The sequence below is a fragment of the Heterocephalus glaber genome, unplaced genomic scaffold, assembly GCF_053883595.1.
Source record: "Heterocephalus glaber isolate CG9 unplaced genomic scaffold, H.glaber_assembly_v1.0 deba00001472, whole genome shotgun sequence".
Classification (NCBI taxonomy): Eukaryota; Metazoa; Chordata; class Mammalia; order Rodentia; family Bathyergidae; genus Heterocephalus; species Heterocephalus glaber.
Window position 1 is genome coordinate 87,302,719 of NW_028258315.1, and position 15,711 is coordinate 87,318,429.

General features: G+C 33.9%; 1 protein-coding gene across 15 annotated transcripts in view; it reads left to right on the forward strand.

The window, feature by feature from the left end:
- Dnah12 (dynein axonemal heavy chain 12) overlaps positions 1-15,711 on the forward strand; it is a 277,734-nt gene that overhangs the window by 206,128 nt on the left and 55,895 nt on the right. For all 15 annotated transcript variants that reach the window (XM_087182321.1, XM_087182331.1, XM_087182327.1 and 12 more), the window contains 3 exons: positions 125-317; positions 10,058-10,230; positions 12,632-12,772. In XM_087182321.1, the coding sequence (XP_087038447.1) occupies positions 125-317; positions 10,058-10,230; positions 12,632-12,772 (507 nt within the window). The remainder of the gene's footprint in view (positions 1-124; positions 318-10,057; positions 10,231-12,631; positions 12,773-15,711) is intronic.

Consider the following 15,711-nt stretch of genomic DNA (forward strand, 5'->3'; position numbering starts at 1 on the left):
CACTTTAGTTTATGTTATATACCTATAAAATTATTTAAATGTCTACAAAATCTTGATATATAATATTTAGATATGAATTAGATAAAATGCTACAAATTTAGACTGAATGTTTCTTTCTTTTCAGACCAGAATTAGAAGAAGAACGAAATGCTCTTATTCTTCAGTCTGCAGCTAATAAGAAGCAACTAAAAGATATAGAGACAAAAATTTTAGAAACATTATCATCTTCAGAAGGGAACATTTTAGAAGATGAAAGTGCAATTCAAGTTTTAGACTCTGCCAAAATTATGTCCAATGAGATAACAAAAAAACAGCAGGTGAAAATAGAAATATTTTGATTCTGTGATTCTAATATGCCTCCAATCCTTGAGGAAAAATGCTGTAGTAGGCTTCCCGGAAAAGAAAAAGATTGATAAAATACAAGAACACAGAAACTTATACTCACAGGAGATTATCTTACTATTGAATTACTCAAAACTTGGGCTGATCTATATGGTATCTATACACAGAAAAATCAATTTAGAATGAAAGTTTAAAAAATATGTATTATTAATGAGTAGGTAAGGCAGGCTAGTCAGGTTTGTTTAAGTTTTAGTTGACTAAATATAAAAAAAAGTTTTAGTTGACTCTTCACCTAATAATCAAATTTGTGAACTTGTCTTGCCTCTGTTCATGGTTGGAATCTGAGGTGTGTAGAGGTAATTTGTTGACAGGATAGTAAATGGTTCTAGGAACCACTAAGATGTTCTTACATTACCTTGTCATGTGTTTATCAGAGAGAGAGGTATGAGAGATAAGAGTGGCAGGTGGAGGAAGGATGGCAAGTAGTCTATAGCCAATAATATATGTATTGCAAATTCATCTAACAAAACTAAATGCTGTTTTTATACTACTTTTTACAGAATCACAGTGCTATGAGTAGAAGAGATCTTTCTGTTCTAGCCTTTCTCTTTTGTACTTTATAAGTGAGAAAACCAAGGCCTGGGAAAGTTAGTTACACAATTAAATTGTATTGCAGAATGACTTCTGTAAGCTAACTTTATTGATTTTTCAAGTCTTTCAGTTCTCCTTGGTCCCACTCAAGGCATTAGGTACTCCTTCACTTTTGGATGATTAAAGCATAAAAAGAAACCCAAACAGAGGTTATACTTGGTATTCTTCCAGTACCAGCTCCACTGTGAGGCAAAGAATTTTCAAAAGGTCTAGGTACCCTTCCTTTTGGATAGGTTTAGTTTTGGATAGTGAGGGTAAGGAGTCTTTCTGGTTAAGTATACTAATTTTTTTTCAGTCTTGGGAAAACCAAAGAAGTGGGATCTTAGAGTAATAGTTTATGGCAGCCTTCATTTGGGACCATGGCTGAGATTTTTTTTTATAGCATTCCCCTTCCCAATTCTTGTTTCTTAGAGCAGAAGCTTCTCATCGTCACACACACACACACACCAGACTGTTTTTCAAAGCAGGAAGAGAATAGGAATATTTATTAGATTATTTCCCATTACGATTCAAGGAGAAAAGGAGATACAAGTATTTATTGGTTCAAATGCTTTATCTTATAATGAGAAAAATTTAATAAATCATAATATCTTTCTGATTGGATTCTATTATTACAAACATATTTTAAATTCAGTATATATTTAGATTCAAAATGTACTCTGAAAAAAAAACAAAAAACCCAAAATGTACTCTGAATCTGGCCCTGACTTCTATTCTGCCTTTCTTCCACTCACTTAATGTAAGTGAGTCTAAAATCTACTTTTCTTTTTATCCCAACCCACAGGATTAAATACACACACACACACACACACACACACACACACACACACACACACACACACTCTCTCTCTCTCTCTCTCTCTCTCTAAGAATTTGTTCTATAGATTTCAAAGCAGATTCCTGGAGTTTAATGATTTAGTTTTTTTGTTTGTTTGGTTATGGGTTTTTTTTTTAATTTATGGGAATTATAAACTATTTATTATATACCCAGAAATTTTTTCAAATAATGAATTATCCTCTTTTAATATCTCTGCACATACTGTACTCACAATGTTTATTTCTTGTGAAATGTTCTTTGATTTAAATCTATTAATACTAAATGCTTTTTTAAAAGTACATTTCTCAACTCTAGCATTTCATACTAAAGATTCAATTTTAACATAAATATATTACTGATCAAGCCATGGAAGTTGAATTAAATTATTCACTGTTTAAAAATAAGAGCTATGCTTATTGTTTGTTTTTACTTGCTATTGCTATTATTGGTAAAATAGCATTTGAGTTGAAAAAGCATATTTAAATAGAATAACTAAGACTGTGCCTTTTTACAGAAAATGTGATTCTTTTTGTTAACTTTGTTTTATTACTTATAGTTAGACTGAGGTTCAAAACTTAACTTTTAGTTCATTTGTTGTTGTATTGAATAATTCAGGGGATGTTCCTTGAAAGGAAAAGAAACCTACTCACACTAGCTAAAATATAAAATGCACATGAGAATATTCTATATTTCCAGATATAAGAAGCCTGTCTAGGCCTGAAGGAGGAATGAAAAGCATTCAGTTGCTGGGCTCTTCCTTTGTGGGTCTTCTGTGCTTCTCTCTCTGTTTAGAGATCAATTTCATCTATAAAGCTTTTGTGTCTGTTTGTATGCTTCTCTAACATGTAGGCACTGTTTAGAAAATTCCCATTACTTTTTAGCATTAATGCCCAGTATGACCTGACTTCAGTTTCTGAAGTTCTTTTTTTTTTTTTCATTAAGTTTTTTTTTTTTTGGTACAGGGATCAAACTCGGGTACTTGAGCTTGCACAGCAGATGCCAAAATTTTTTTCCATTAAGTTTATTGGTACATTTTTAAAATTTATTTATTAATTGGTACATTTTAGGTATACAAATCATTTACATTTATCATTGGGTGTTTGTACCTGAACATGATGTATCTTAGTTCTTATTTTTCCCCCATTACCTATGCACCCTTCACCCCCTCTACCCTTCCCTATTTACATAGACTTGTTTCTGTTTTTTTTCCTCTCATAATTTTTCCTTTCCTTTCTTCCCTTTCCCCTTCCCATTCCACCACCCCTACCCCTTTGGACCTTTTCCTATTTCAAATTATCAATTATTCGTTTTAATCATTTTCATCCTAATTTACACTTTCAGTTTCTCACACTAGAGATACTATTTGGTATTTACACATGTGTGTCCTATTTATTTCACTTAAGAGGATGGCCTCAATATGCATCCATTTAGCTATAAATGTCTCTAGTTTCTCATTCTTTATGGCTGAGTAGTACTCCATTTTATAAAAAAACACTTCTTCTTTATCCAGTTTTCAGTTGATGGGCACTTGGGCTGTTTCCAAACCTTAGCTATTACAAACTGTGCTGCTATAAACATATGTGCACATATATCGCTGTGGTATGATACTTTTAATTCCTTGGGGAAGATTCCCAGTAGGGGAATAGCTGGGCCAAATGGGACCTGTAGTCCTAGTTCTTTGAGGTATCTCCACACTGATTTCCACAGTGGTTGCACCAGTCTGCATTCCCACCAACAATGGAGAAGGGTTCCTTTCTCCACACACCCCTGCCTGCATTTGTTATTGGTTGATTTCTTGATAGCAGCCATTCTTTGTGGGGTGAGGTGGAACCTCAGCGTTGTTTTCATCTGCATCTCTCGAATGACCAGTGATGTTGAACATTTTTTCATATATTTATTTGCTGCTTTTACTTCTTTGTCTGAGAAATGTCTGTTCATTTCAGATGCCCATTTTTGAATTGGGTCTTTGAATTTGGAGGGGTCTGATTTTTTTCAATTCTTTACATAGATATATCTATTCTAGATAGTAGACCTTTGTCTGAGGTACAGCTGCTAAAAATTTCTTCCCATATTGTAGGTTATCTCTTAGCTCTGTTGGTAGTTTCTCTTGCAGTGCAGAAGCTTTTTAATAAGATGAGATCCCAGTTGTTGATTCTTTATGTTAGCTCCTGTGCTACTGAAGTTTTGTTCATAAAGTCTTTTCCTATGCCAATGTCATTGAGAGTTCTGCCTAACTATCTTCCAGCAAGTTTACTGTTTCTGTCTTGATATTTAGATCTTTAATCCACTTCGATCTTAGTTTAGTGTACAGTGATAGGTATGGGTCTAGTTTTAATCTTTGGCAGGTTGAAATCCAGTTTTTCCAACGCCATTTATTGAACAGGCTATCTTTTCTCCAATGAGGGCGATTGGCTCCTTTGTCAAAGATGAGGTGGCTGAGTATGTCTGGAATTGTTTCTGCATCTTCTAATCTAATCCACTGATCTTGGGGTCTGTTTCTTTGCCAGTCCCATGCTGTTTTTTTTTATCACAGTAGCTTTGTAGTATACTTTCAAGTTGGGGATTGTGATACCCCCAGCCATGTCTCTGTTGCCTAGAATTGCTTTTGCTAGTCTAGGTCTCTTCTGATTCCGAAAGAATTTTTGGATTGTTTTCTCTAGTTCTGTGAAGTATATTGTTGGAATTTCAATCTGCATGGCATTAATTCTATATAGCAGTTTTGGAAGTATGGCCATTTTCACTATATTGGTTCTTCCTACCCAGGAATAAGGGATGTCTTTCCCTTTTCGTTTATCCTCCTCAATCTCCTTTTTCAGAGTGCTGTAGTTTTCAGTGTAGAGGTCTTTTGCTTCCTTTGTTAGGCTGATTCCTAGATATTTCATTTTTCTAGATGCTATTGTAAAAGGAATTATTTCTCGAATTTCTCTCTCAATGGGTCTGCTATTGGCATATAAGAAGGCTATTGTTTTTTGAATGTTGACCTTGTATCCACCTACTCTACTGAATCTGTCAATTAGGTCTAGAAGACTTTTGACTGAGTTTTTTGGGTCTTCTATGTAAAGTATCATATCATCAGCAAATAATGACAGTTTCACTTCTTCCTTTCCAATCTTTATTCCTTTTATTTCTTTCTCTTGTCTAATTGCTATGGCTAATGTTTCCAGAACAATATCGAACGGGAGTGGTGATAGTGGGCATCCTTGTCTTGTTCCTGATTTTAGCATGAAAGTTTTCAGTTTTTGACCATTTAGTATGATGTTGGCTGTTGGTTTTTCATAGATAGCCTTAATCAGGTTGAGATAAAGACCTTCTATTCCACTTTTCTGTAGCGTTTTTATCATGAATAGGTGCTGGATTTTGTCAAATGCCTTTTCTGCATCTATTGAGATGATCATATGGTTTTTGTCCTTGACTCTGTTAATATAGTGTATTACATTTATTGCTTTAAGTATGTTGAACCATCCTTGCATCCCTGGGATAAATCTGACTTGGTCAGGGTTTATGATCTTCTTGATGACTATTGGTACATTTTAGGTATAAAATACACTTATTTTCATCATTAGGATCTTGTACCTTTACATGATGTATCTTGGTTCTTATTTTTTCCCCATTCCTAGCCCTCCCTTCACCCCCTCCACCCTTCCCTATTTGAAAAGACTTCATTTCCATTTTTTTCTTTTCTCATATATTTTCTTTTCCCTTCTTTCCTTTCCCCTACCCCTCCCACTTCCCCTACCCTTTTAGACCTTTTCTTCCTATTACACAATATCAATTACACATTTTAAAAATTACAATATCAATATCTAGAAGATTTTACTGCAGATTTTGCAGAATTTGAAAGGATATAGAAAGCATATTACAAAAATCTTTTTCTTTAAATAAATTTGACAACTTCTAAGAAGTTCCATGGAAGACAAATTAATGAAACTAACTCCAAAGGAAATATAAAATTTGAATAGCACCTATTAAAGAAAGTGTATTCCTAGCTTGAAAACCTACCTATATGACAACAGCAGGCTCATATACATTTTAACTGATAAATTATATCAAACATTTAAAGCAGAAAAAGGAAGGATCACTTCTCCCCTCATTTTAGGCAATCAGCATTGTGCTAATCCTAAAACTGGATAAAGATAATAGAAGAGAAAAGTATGAACATAGATAGAAATTTGTTTAACAAAACAAACTTTTAGAAGTCAGATCTGGCAGTATGTAGAAAGTGGTTTTAATTTCCTTTCCCTTCTTTCCTTTCCCCTGCCCCTCCCACTACCCCTAAATAGGGAAGGGTGGAGGGCGTGAAGGCAGGGCTAGGAATGGGGAAAAAATAAGAACCAAGATGCATTATGTAAAGGTACAATTCCCAATGAGAAATGTAATTGTGTTGTATACCTACAATGTACCAATAAAAGAATTTAATACAACAACAAAAAAAGAAAGTGATTTTATTATGGAGATGGCAGTGTTGGTTCAGCATTGGAAGATCCACCCCCCAAAAGTCATCATTTTAACAGAAAAAAGGAAAAAGTCATATGATCCTGTCAGTAGTTGCAGAAAAAGTATTGGACTAAATTCTACAGCTGTTCATAGTAAAAGCTATCAGGAGCCTAGAAGTAGAACAGAACCTTCTCAACAGATCAAAGACATGTACTCCATGCTTCCAGCAAAAACGCCTTATGTGAATGGAGAAGATATAATGCTTTCTCCCTAAGGTGGGGAACAAGGGCAGATATGCCTACTCTTCATCTGTCCATTAAACTTTGAAACATAGGCCCAAACCAAAATAGTCTGGTAATAAAAAGAAACAAATAGCATAGGATTGGCAAGGTAGAAGTAAAATGTTTATATGTAGATGAAATGATCATCTACAGAGAAAATACTAAGAAATCTCTAGGAGCCCCTAGAACTTGTATTTGAATTTAGCAGGATTAGAAAACATAAGGTATATATAAAAATTCAGGTCTATATATACTTGCTATAAATGAAGAATTGGATACTGAAATTTGAAAGTTATGTAGGAGTACAAAGGACCTAGAAAAGTAAAAAGAAAAAGAAAAAAAAACAGTGTTGGAAGACGTTTAGTACCTAATTTTAAGACTTCCTCTAAAGCTACAGTAATCAAGGCAGTGTTGGTATAAGGAAAGACATATAGATCATTGGAATAAAATAGAGAATCTACAAATAGAACCACAAATATATAGTCCACTGAGTTTTGAAAGATTATCTAACATTAACATTTTATAGAATATAAACTCAATTCAAGACGAGAGGAAAAGATAGTGTTTTCAGCAAATGGCACTAGAACACCTGATACCCATATATAAAAAATTAATCTCAACCCTTTATTTCCATACATAAAAATAACTTGAAAGGATCTATGAACCTAAATATGAAAGGCTAAAACTATAAAACTATAAGAAGAAATTATAAGGGAAAATGTTTATGAATTTAAGGTAGGCAAGAACTTCCTAGGATACCAAAAACCTGATGTATAAAAGAAAAAAATTGATAAATGAGATTCCATCAAAATTTAGAACTTTAAATGACATAGTTAAAATGAATAGTAGTCCTTAAACTCACCATATTTACAATGCTTATAACCTATGACCAGAATATATAAAGAACTCTTACAGCTCATTAATAGACAACCCAATTAAAAAGTAGACATAAAAAGATGATAAATAGCCAGTACAGCACAAGGAAAGGTGTGCAACACTAGAATCAGAAAAATACTATCCAGTACAATAACAAGATTGAATATACACTCATTAGAGAGATGAAGTTCAAAGTTTTAAAAGCCTTGCCATGACTTTTTTTTTTTTTTGGATTCTCCCCCTTTACATTTAATTTGTCATGCCCAACGGATTCATTCTGCTGGGCTTCCTGGGATTGTGATCCTCCTTGACTTTTCCTAGGATATTTTCTAAAATTTTTTGGAGTGCTGGTTTGGTATTCATGAAGTTCCTAAGGTGCTTTTAATCATTAAAGTATCTTATTTCTCCATCAACTTTGAAAGATAGTTTTGCAGGGTACATCAATCTGGGTTGGAGGCTGTTTTCCTTTAGGGCTTGAAATATGTCACTCCAAGCTCTTCTTGCCTTGAGGGTTTGCATTGAGAAGTCTGCTGTGATTCTGATGGGCTGTCCTTTGAATGTGATTTGTTTCTTTTCTCTCACTGCTTGTAGAATTTTGTTCTTCTGTCGGGTTTCTGGAATCCTAACTATTATATGTGTAGATTTTTTTTTAGTATATATGCTGCCGAAGCAAGCACATGTGTAAATTTTTTTTAACCAAGGCTAGTTGGAGTCCTATATGCCTCACTTATCTGTGCATCAAGTTCTTTTCCCCTGCTTGGGAAGTTTTCTGCCATCACTTCTGTGAACAGTTTTTTTATGTCATCTGCACTCTCTCCTGTTTCTTCATTGACTCCAATCAGTCTTACGTTATTCTTCTTTGCATCATTTAGCAGCTGCTGGGTTGATTTCTCGTGGTCCCTTACAATTTTAAAGCAGTTTTTCTTTTCCTGATCACTAATTGCAATCTTATCTTCTATATCTGAAATTTTGTTCTCACATTGGTTCATTCTGCTGCATAGACTTTCAGTGGAGTTTTTAATCTCTTGGAAATCTGTTTGTATCTGTTTTATGGATTCCATTTGTTTCCTATGTTGGGATTCCATCATGTTCCTCAGCTCCTCTATTTTTTTTATCTGTGTCCTCTCTAGATTTATTAATCATGTTTTGCACTATGGGCACAATCTCTGCTGTTATCTGAGAAATTATTTCTGATTTCATTTTTTCCAGATGCTGTTTTGTTGCCTGTTCAGGGAGTCCTAGTGATTGAGTATCAGATTGTTCCATCTCCTTTCCCTTTGGGGTTGCTGTAGGTGATCTGGAAGTCTGTTTTTGAGGCTTGTTTACGTGTCTTCTCATTTCCACGGGGGGTGAGGGGTGCTGCTGGTGCCCACGCAGCACACCTCCTCTGCCCTGGGAGCCTTAGAATGGCGGCCAGGGAACCTCCTCCTGGGCACTGGGATTGGCTCACCTCCTCTTCCCTGGGAACAGTGGGATCCAGTTTCTGAAGTTCTTAAAGTTCTATTTCTGTAGGGAAATTTTGTATTATCTTGGGCCTGGTTCTGTCCCTACCACCTGACTGAATCAGTTACAAATAGAATCATTCAAATGTAAACATGACTGCATAGATGTCCTTATTCAGCAGTCAGTAGATAGCACTGCCAAAAAAGGACAGTCGCTTAGAACAGTGCTCTGAACAATTTCCCTATAAAATATTAAACTATCTGAGTTATCAAGTGTAGAACTGTTTATCTTAGAAAAAATTATTTTCTGGGATTGAATATTTACAGGTCTGGGGCCAGGGATTTAGCTCAGTGGTTTTGCCACCTGCTGTGCAAGCGCAAGGACCCGAGTTCGATCCCTGGTACAAAAGAAAAAAAAATTTTACAGGTCTGTTAAGTCCATAAAGGTTAAACATATGAGAAACTAGTTGAAAAAGTATTCCCAATATATAAAACTATCAAATACCATATAGTTACTATACTAGAGTTTGCACTGGGTTCTGGTACATGTGTTGACATCTTAAACACAGTATGTGCACACTGCTTCTCACTTGCTCTCCTTTCCCATTCTCTGGCTCTGACCCATTAAAACAAAAGAGAGTTAGGCCCGGGATTTAGCTCAGTGGTGCCACTGTCAACCCCACAAGCACAAGGTCCCGAGTTCAATCCCTGGTACCAAAAAAAAAAAAAAGGTAATTGCAAAGTATGATTACCATTCTTGGCTGGGGATTTAGCTCAGTGGTTCTGCCACCTGCTGCACAAGCTCAAGGACCTGAGTTCGATCCCCGGTACCAAAAGAAAAAACCCCAAAAAACAAAAGAGAGTGAATAACTAGTAGACTTATGTCAGATCCAGATAAAAAATAAGAAAAGATTCATAGCTCTGGTATTCCTCAAATAAAAAAGAAATGATTGATGGGTAGCATACCTTTAAGATGTAAAGTTTAAAGTTCTTTTCTCCTCTCTTCTTCCATCTTTCTCCTTCCTTTTCCCCCTTCTTAGCTCTTTTCTTTCATACTTTTAACATAATAAAGCCCTCTCTGGTAAACTGTGCATAAAGTCATATAATTTTGTCATGGGGTCACGGGCTAATTTTTAAAAATACAGACTACATTATATAAAAAGTACATAGTTAAAACACATTCTCTATTTTTTATCTTAATTTCTCTCTTCTAGATTGCAGAAAAAACAGAACTCAAAATAGCAGAATCTCGAGAAGGTTATAGACCCATTGCTAAACATTCATCAGTGTTATTCTTTAGCATTGCAGACCTGGCTAACATTGATCCCATGTATCAGTACTCTCTCATCTGGTTTGTGAACCTTTATATCAACTCTATTCACGACAGGTAAATATTCTCTAACTTCATTCATCCTAAGGGTTGAATTTTTTTTCAATACTGGAACCCAGGGCTTCACACATGCTAACCAAACACTGCCACAGAGCTACATCCCTAGCCTTTCAAAGCTGCATTTTCATTATACTTTCCATTTAAAAAATATAATTTTGGGGCCAGGGATTTAGCTCAGTGGTGCTGCCACCTGCCTCATAAGCACAAGGTCCCGAGTTCGATCCCTGGTACCAAAAATAAATGAATAAAAATTTAAATATATATATAATTTTGTTTCTAGTTGTTTTATAATATATTTATTATAGAAATTAAAATACGGACAGTGATAGACAATGAATGAAAAAAAGAAAAGAACAAAAGACAAAGCCTTCCTATTTTAAGTTGTTTAACTTCTTAAGACTTAGGAATTAAAGGAGATTAACTTCAGTTGTCTTTTTTTTCTGCCTTTTACATATTTCAATAAGGAACACGATTTAGTTTTGCTGGTGACTCCAATTTATTTTTCACTGCCTTTGAAGTGTTTAAAGACTTGAGTCTCATATTTCTATTAGTTTGCAACCTTAATGAATGTACACAGATTTTGGAGTCCAGAATTTAATCTCAGTTTTGCCACATATTCACTACATGACTACAAGCAAGTCAGCTAATCTTTTGATTGCCTCAGTTTTTGTTATCTATAAAATAGGAATTATAATAGTACCTGCCTTTTAAGGTTGTTATGAGAATTAAATGAGATAATATTTAATAAAATGTTTATAATAATGGCTGGTACTTAGTAACTGATATACTTGCTAAGTAAAATAATATGGAGGAAGTTCAAAAGAATTAATATACATGTCAATAACAAGATTCAGTGGTGATATGGAATAATTGGAACACTCGTACCATACTGGTCAGGTGCTTTTTTTTTTGGTACCTGAGGATCAAACTCGGGTCCTTGTGCTTGCACAGCAAGCGGCAAAACCACTGAGCTAAATCCCTGGCCCCTAGTCAGGTTTTAAAATAGCCACTTTCGAAGTTACTCAAAATATTAAGCAGATTTACCATACAATCCAGCAATTCTGTTCCCCTCCTGGGTGTATACTTAAGAGAACTGACTGCAATTGTCCACACAAAAACTAAATTTTTTTGTTTTTAGAAAAAAAATACTGTATTCACATGTTACTTGGGTTAGTTTGTTGCTGTTTCAGTGTGTTATGTGAAATACAGTTAGGTTCATTTGCTTACTTTTATATTTTATTTCAGAGTTTTCCTTCATCTTTGTTGACTTTATTATTTAGTTTGAGAACGTAAACTTTTTTTTTTTTGGTACCAGGGATCGAACTCGGGTCCTTGAGCTTGTGAGGCAGGCAGTGGAACCACTGAGCTAAGTCCCCAGCCCAGAGTACATAAACTAAGGACTCCAAAAGTCAATCCTATGCAAAAAGGTCTACTGAGAGAAATGTCACTATGCTTCAGTTCCTTTTCCATAGACCCAAATACTATTTTTATATCAAAATTTATTTTTGAGATAAGTGTAATTTCACACGTAATTATAAGAAACAGTAGAGACCTCATGTATTCTTTACCCAGTTTCCCAAATGGTCACACTTTGAAAACCTGTGAAATAATATCATAATCAGGATATTGGTATTAAATGGCCAAGATACAGAACATTTTCATTACCACAAGGATCTTCATCTTGCCTGTTTAGCTATACCCACTTCCCTCTCATATCTACCTTTTACATTTCCCTCCCTAGCATAGAGCCTGACATTGTAATAGAGATTTGGTAGGTGTTTGTTTTAATTACTTGTTTTCAGTCATTTTGAGGGTTGAATAAGATTTAGGAAGTGAAAACATAAAGATGGTATAAATGATATTTCACTTTTTATACAATTATACCCTATTTTTAAAAAACTTTTTATTTGGAAATACTTAAAAATTTATAAGAAGTTACACACTGAAAAAATACACAGGTAGGCCCCAAGTACTATTCAATCACTTGCTGCATTGGTAACATTTTGCAAAACTATAGTACAATTTAAAAAAATAATTAAATAAAATAAAAATTTTTTTTAAAAGGGCTAGGGATTTAGCTCAGTGGTTCTGCCGCCTACTCCACAAGCTCAAGGACCCTAGTTCGATCCCCAGTACCAAAAAAAAAAAAAAATTAAAAAAAAACTATAGTACAATATTGCAACCAGGAAATTGGCATTGGTACAATCCATAGAGTCTATTCAGATTTACCAGCTTTACATTCACTTGTGTGTGTGTGTGATTTCAAATGTTTCTAATAGTGAATACTTCATGAAAGTAAATGCAGCTTATACTATATATTAATTCATGTTACTTATCTTTTCTTAGTTTTGTTTGACAATATATTTTCTTTCTTTTTTCCTTTTAAAAAATCTTTCAGTAATAAATCTAAAATTTTGGAAAAACGTCTACGATATTTAAATGACCACTTCACCTACAACTTATATTGTAACATATGCCGATCACTATTTGAGAAGGACAAACTATTATTTTCCTTTTTATTATGTGCTAATCTTCTTCTGTAAGTTACTTGCTTTTTCTTATTTTAAAAACCCTGGGTTGAAAATCTAATCTGTAAAAATGGCTTCTCCTAGAAGAATATAATATTTTGCTTGGTTTAATTCATGATTTTACATGTGTATTTTATTGATAATAGCTCCTAGAATAATATTGGTATTCTGACATTTCTCTGATTTTAAAATTTTATGTAATACATAAAAGTTCACCAAATATAATGTAAAACCCAATAAATTCTTATAAAAGGAAAATTGGGTAAAGAAATAGAATGTTCCCATCTTCTCTGAAGTACTTCTTTTACTCAGTTACCACCCATTTACTCTCTCCAAAGGTAACTGTCCTCACCTCTTACACTGCAATTTAGTTTTGCCTTTATATAAATTAAAGCAAATAATGTGTATTCTTTTATCTGGCTCCTTTTCCTCAATATCAATTGTATGAGATTCATTCATGTTTCATGAGGGTATCATTTATTTGTCTCGATTGCTTTATAGAATCACATAAGGATTAAAAAAAAAAGAATCACATAAGGATAAATTAAAGTTTATCTGTTCTATTCTTGATAAACATTTGTTTCCAGTTTGGTATTGTTATCAGTAAAAGTGTTGTGAACATTATTGTATGTAGATGTTGGTGCACATATGCACATATTTCTGTTAGAAAGAAATTTGCAAACTATTTTTCAGAGTAATTCTCTTAGTTTACATCCCATTAATAGTTTGAGAATCCATTGCTCCACATTTATGTAAACATTTTGTAATATTATTTTTATAAGTATTACTGCATCCTTGTTTAAATCTACATTTCTCTGATGGCTAATTAAGTCGAGCATTTATTTATATATTTGTAGTCCATTTGGAAGTCTGTTGGGGCATAACTATTCATATCATTTGCCCCTTTCCCTATTGGATTTTGTTTTTCTTACTGATTTGTATGAATTCTTCATATATTCTAGGTACAACTCTAGTTTGCTTTCTTCATTCTCTTAGTGTTGGCTTTTGTTGAATACAAGTTCCTAATTTTAATATTATCTGACTTATAGTCTGCACTTAGTGAAAACCCTTCTCAGCACAATATTATGAATATATTCTCCTATATAATTGTCTTGAAATTTTTTTTTTGTACTGGGGATCGAACTCGGAACCTTGTGCTTGCCAGGTAGGCAGTGGAACCACTGAGCTAAATCCCTGGCTCTTATCTTGAAACTTTATTACATGTCTTTTACATTTAGATCTACAAGCTATGTGTAACTGATATATGCGTGTGGTCTAACGTAGATGTCAAGTTTCACTTTTTTTCATGTAGTTATCCACTTGTTGAAAAGACTGCCCTTTCTTCATTGCTCTGTAGTACTTCTTTTGTGATATGCAATGTACTTATATATACAGGTCTGTTTCTGGACTCTTTATTCAGTTCCATTCATGTATTTGTCCATATTTTAAAAAATATATTAATATTTAATATTTTTAAAGTCTTGATATTTAATCATCTCATCTTTTATTAGAGTGTAAAAAATCTTGATATCTGATAGTATTATCTTGTTATCTTCTTGTTTTTTAAGAGTATCTTTCCTATTCTTTAAACTTTGTGTTTCCATATAAATATTAGAATCATCTTATTAAATCCCAAGTAGCGACCTGTTAAAGATTTGTTTGTGTGTGTGTGGAACTGGAGATTGAAACCAGAGGGTTGCTCAGCCCCCTCCTCCCTTTTTTGAGACAAAGTCTTGCTAGTTGCCCAGGATGGAATGAAACTTGCAGTCTTCCTGCCTCAGCCTCCCAGGGTGCTGGGATTTCATGGGTGTACCATCACCTGTTAAAGTTTTAATTAAGAGAGCATTGGAAATATCGATCTTTTTGTGGAAATTTAATAATTTTACAGGCCAGGGATTTAGCTCAGTGGTTCCAGCACCAGCCTCGCAAGTGCAAGGTCCGGAGTTTGATCTCTGGTAACAAACAAACAAAAACAAACAAAATAATAATAATAATTTTACAATATTGAGTATTAGCCAAGAACATCACTCCATTTTCTTAGTTAATTCTTCATTTTATTCTATAATGTTTTATAATTTTCTCTGTCTTGCACATCCCTATTTTTAAGGCTCTATTTTTTACAGCAGTTCTAGGTTAACATAAAACTGAACAGAGATTTCTCAATTATAACTGCCCCCACTAACAAAATCTCTCACCAGAATGATATATTTATTACAAGCATTGAGCTTACCTACATTGACACAAAAGTATTATCCATAATTAAGTCCATAACTTACATCAGAGTTTACTTTTGATATTGTGCTCCTATAGATTTTAATAAATGTATAATGATATGTATTCATCATAATAGTACCAAAAGAATAGTTTCATTCCCCTAAAAATCCTGTGTACTTCACCTGTTTTTCCTTCATTCCTAATCCCTGGCAATCACTTTTCCTTTTAATGTCTTCATAGTCTTGCTTTTCCCAGAGTGGATATATATATAGTTGGATTTTTTACTTAGTAATATGTATTTAAGGTTCTCCATGTCTTTTCATGGCTTGATAGTGCATTTCTTTTTAGTGCTGAATAATATCTCATTGTCTGGATATATTACAGCTCATTTATCCATTCACCTGCTGAAGGACACCTTTGTTGTCTTCAAGTTTGGACAATTATAAATCAAGCTGCTATAAATATTCATGTAGAAGGCTTTGGGGGTCATAAGTTTTCCGTTCCTTTGGGTAAATACCAAGAGTGCAATTGCTAGATCATATGGTAAAAGTATGCTTAAGTTTTCCAAGAAACTACCAAACAGTCTTCCAAAGTAGCTGTGCCATATGGTATTCCTAGAAGCAATGAGTGAGTTTGTGTTGTGTAATTTTGATATTGCCACTTTGATAAGTGTTTAGTAGAATCTTGTTGTAATTTGGAATGCCCTAGTTGCGTATGATGTTGACCATCTTTTCAT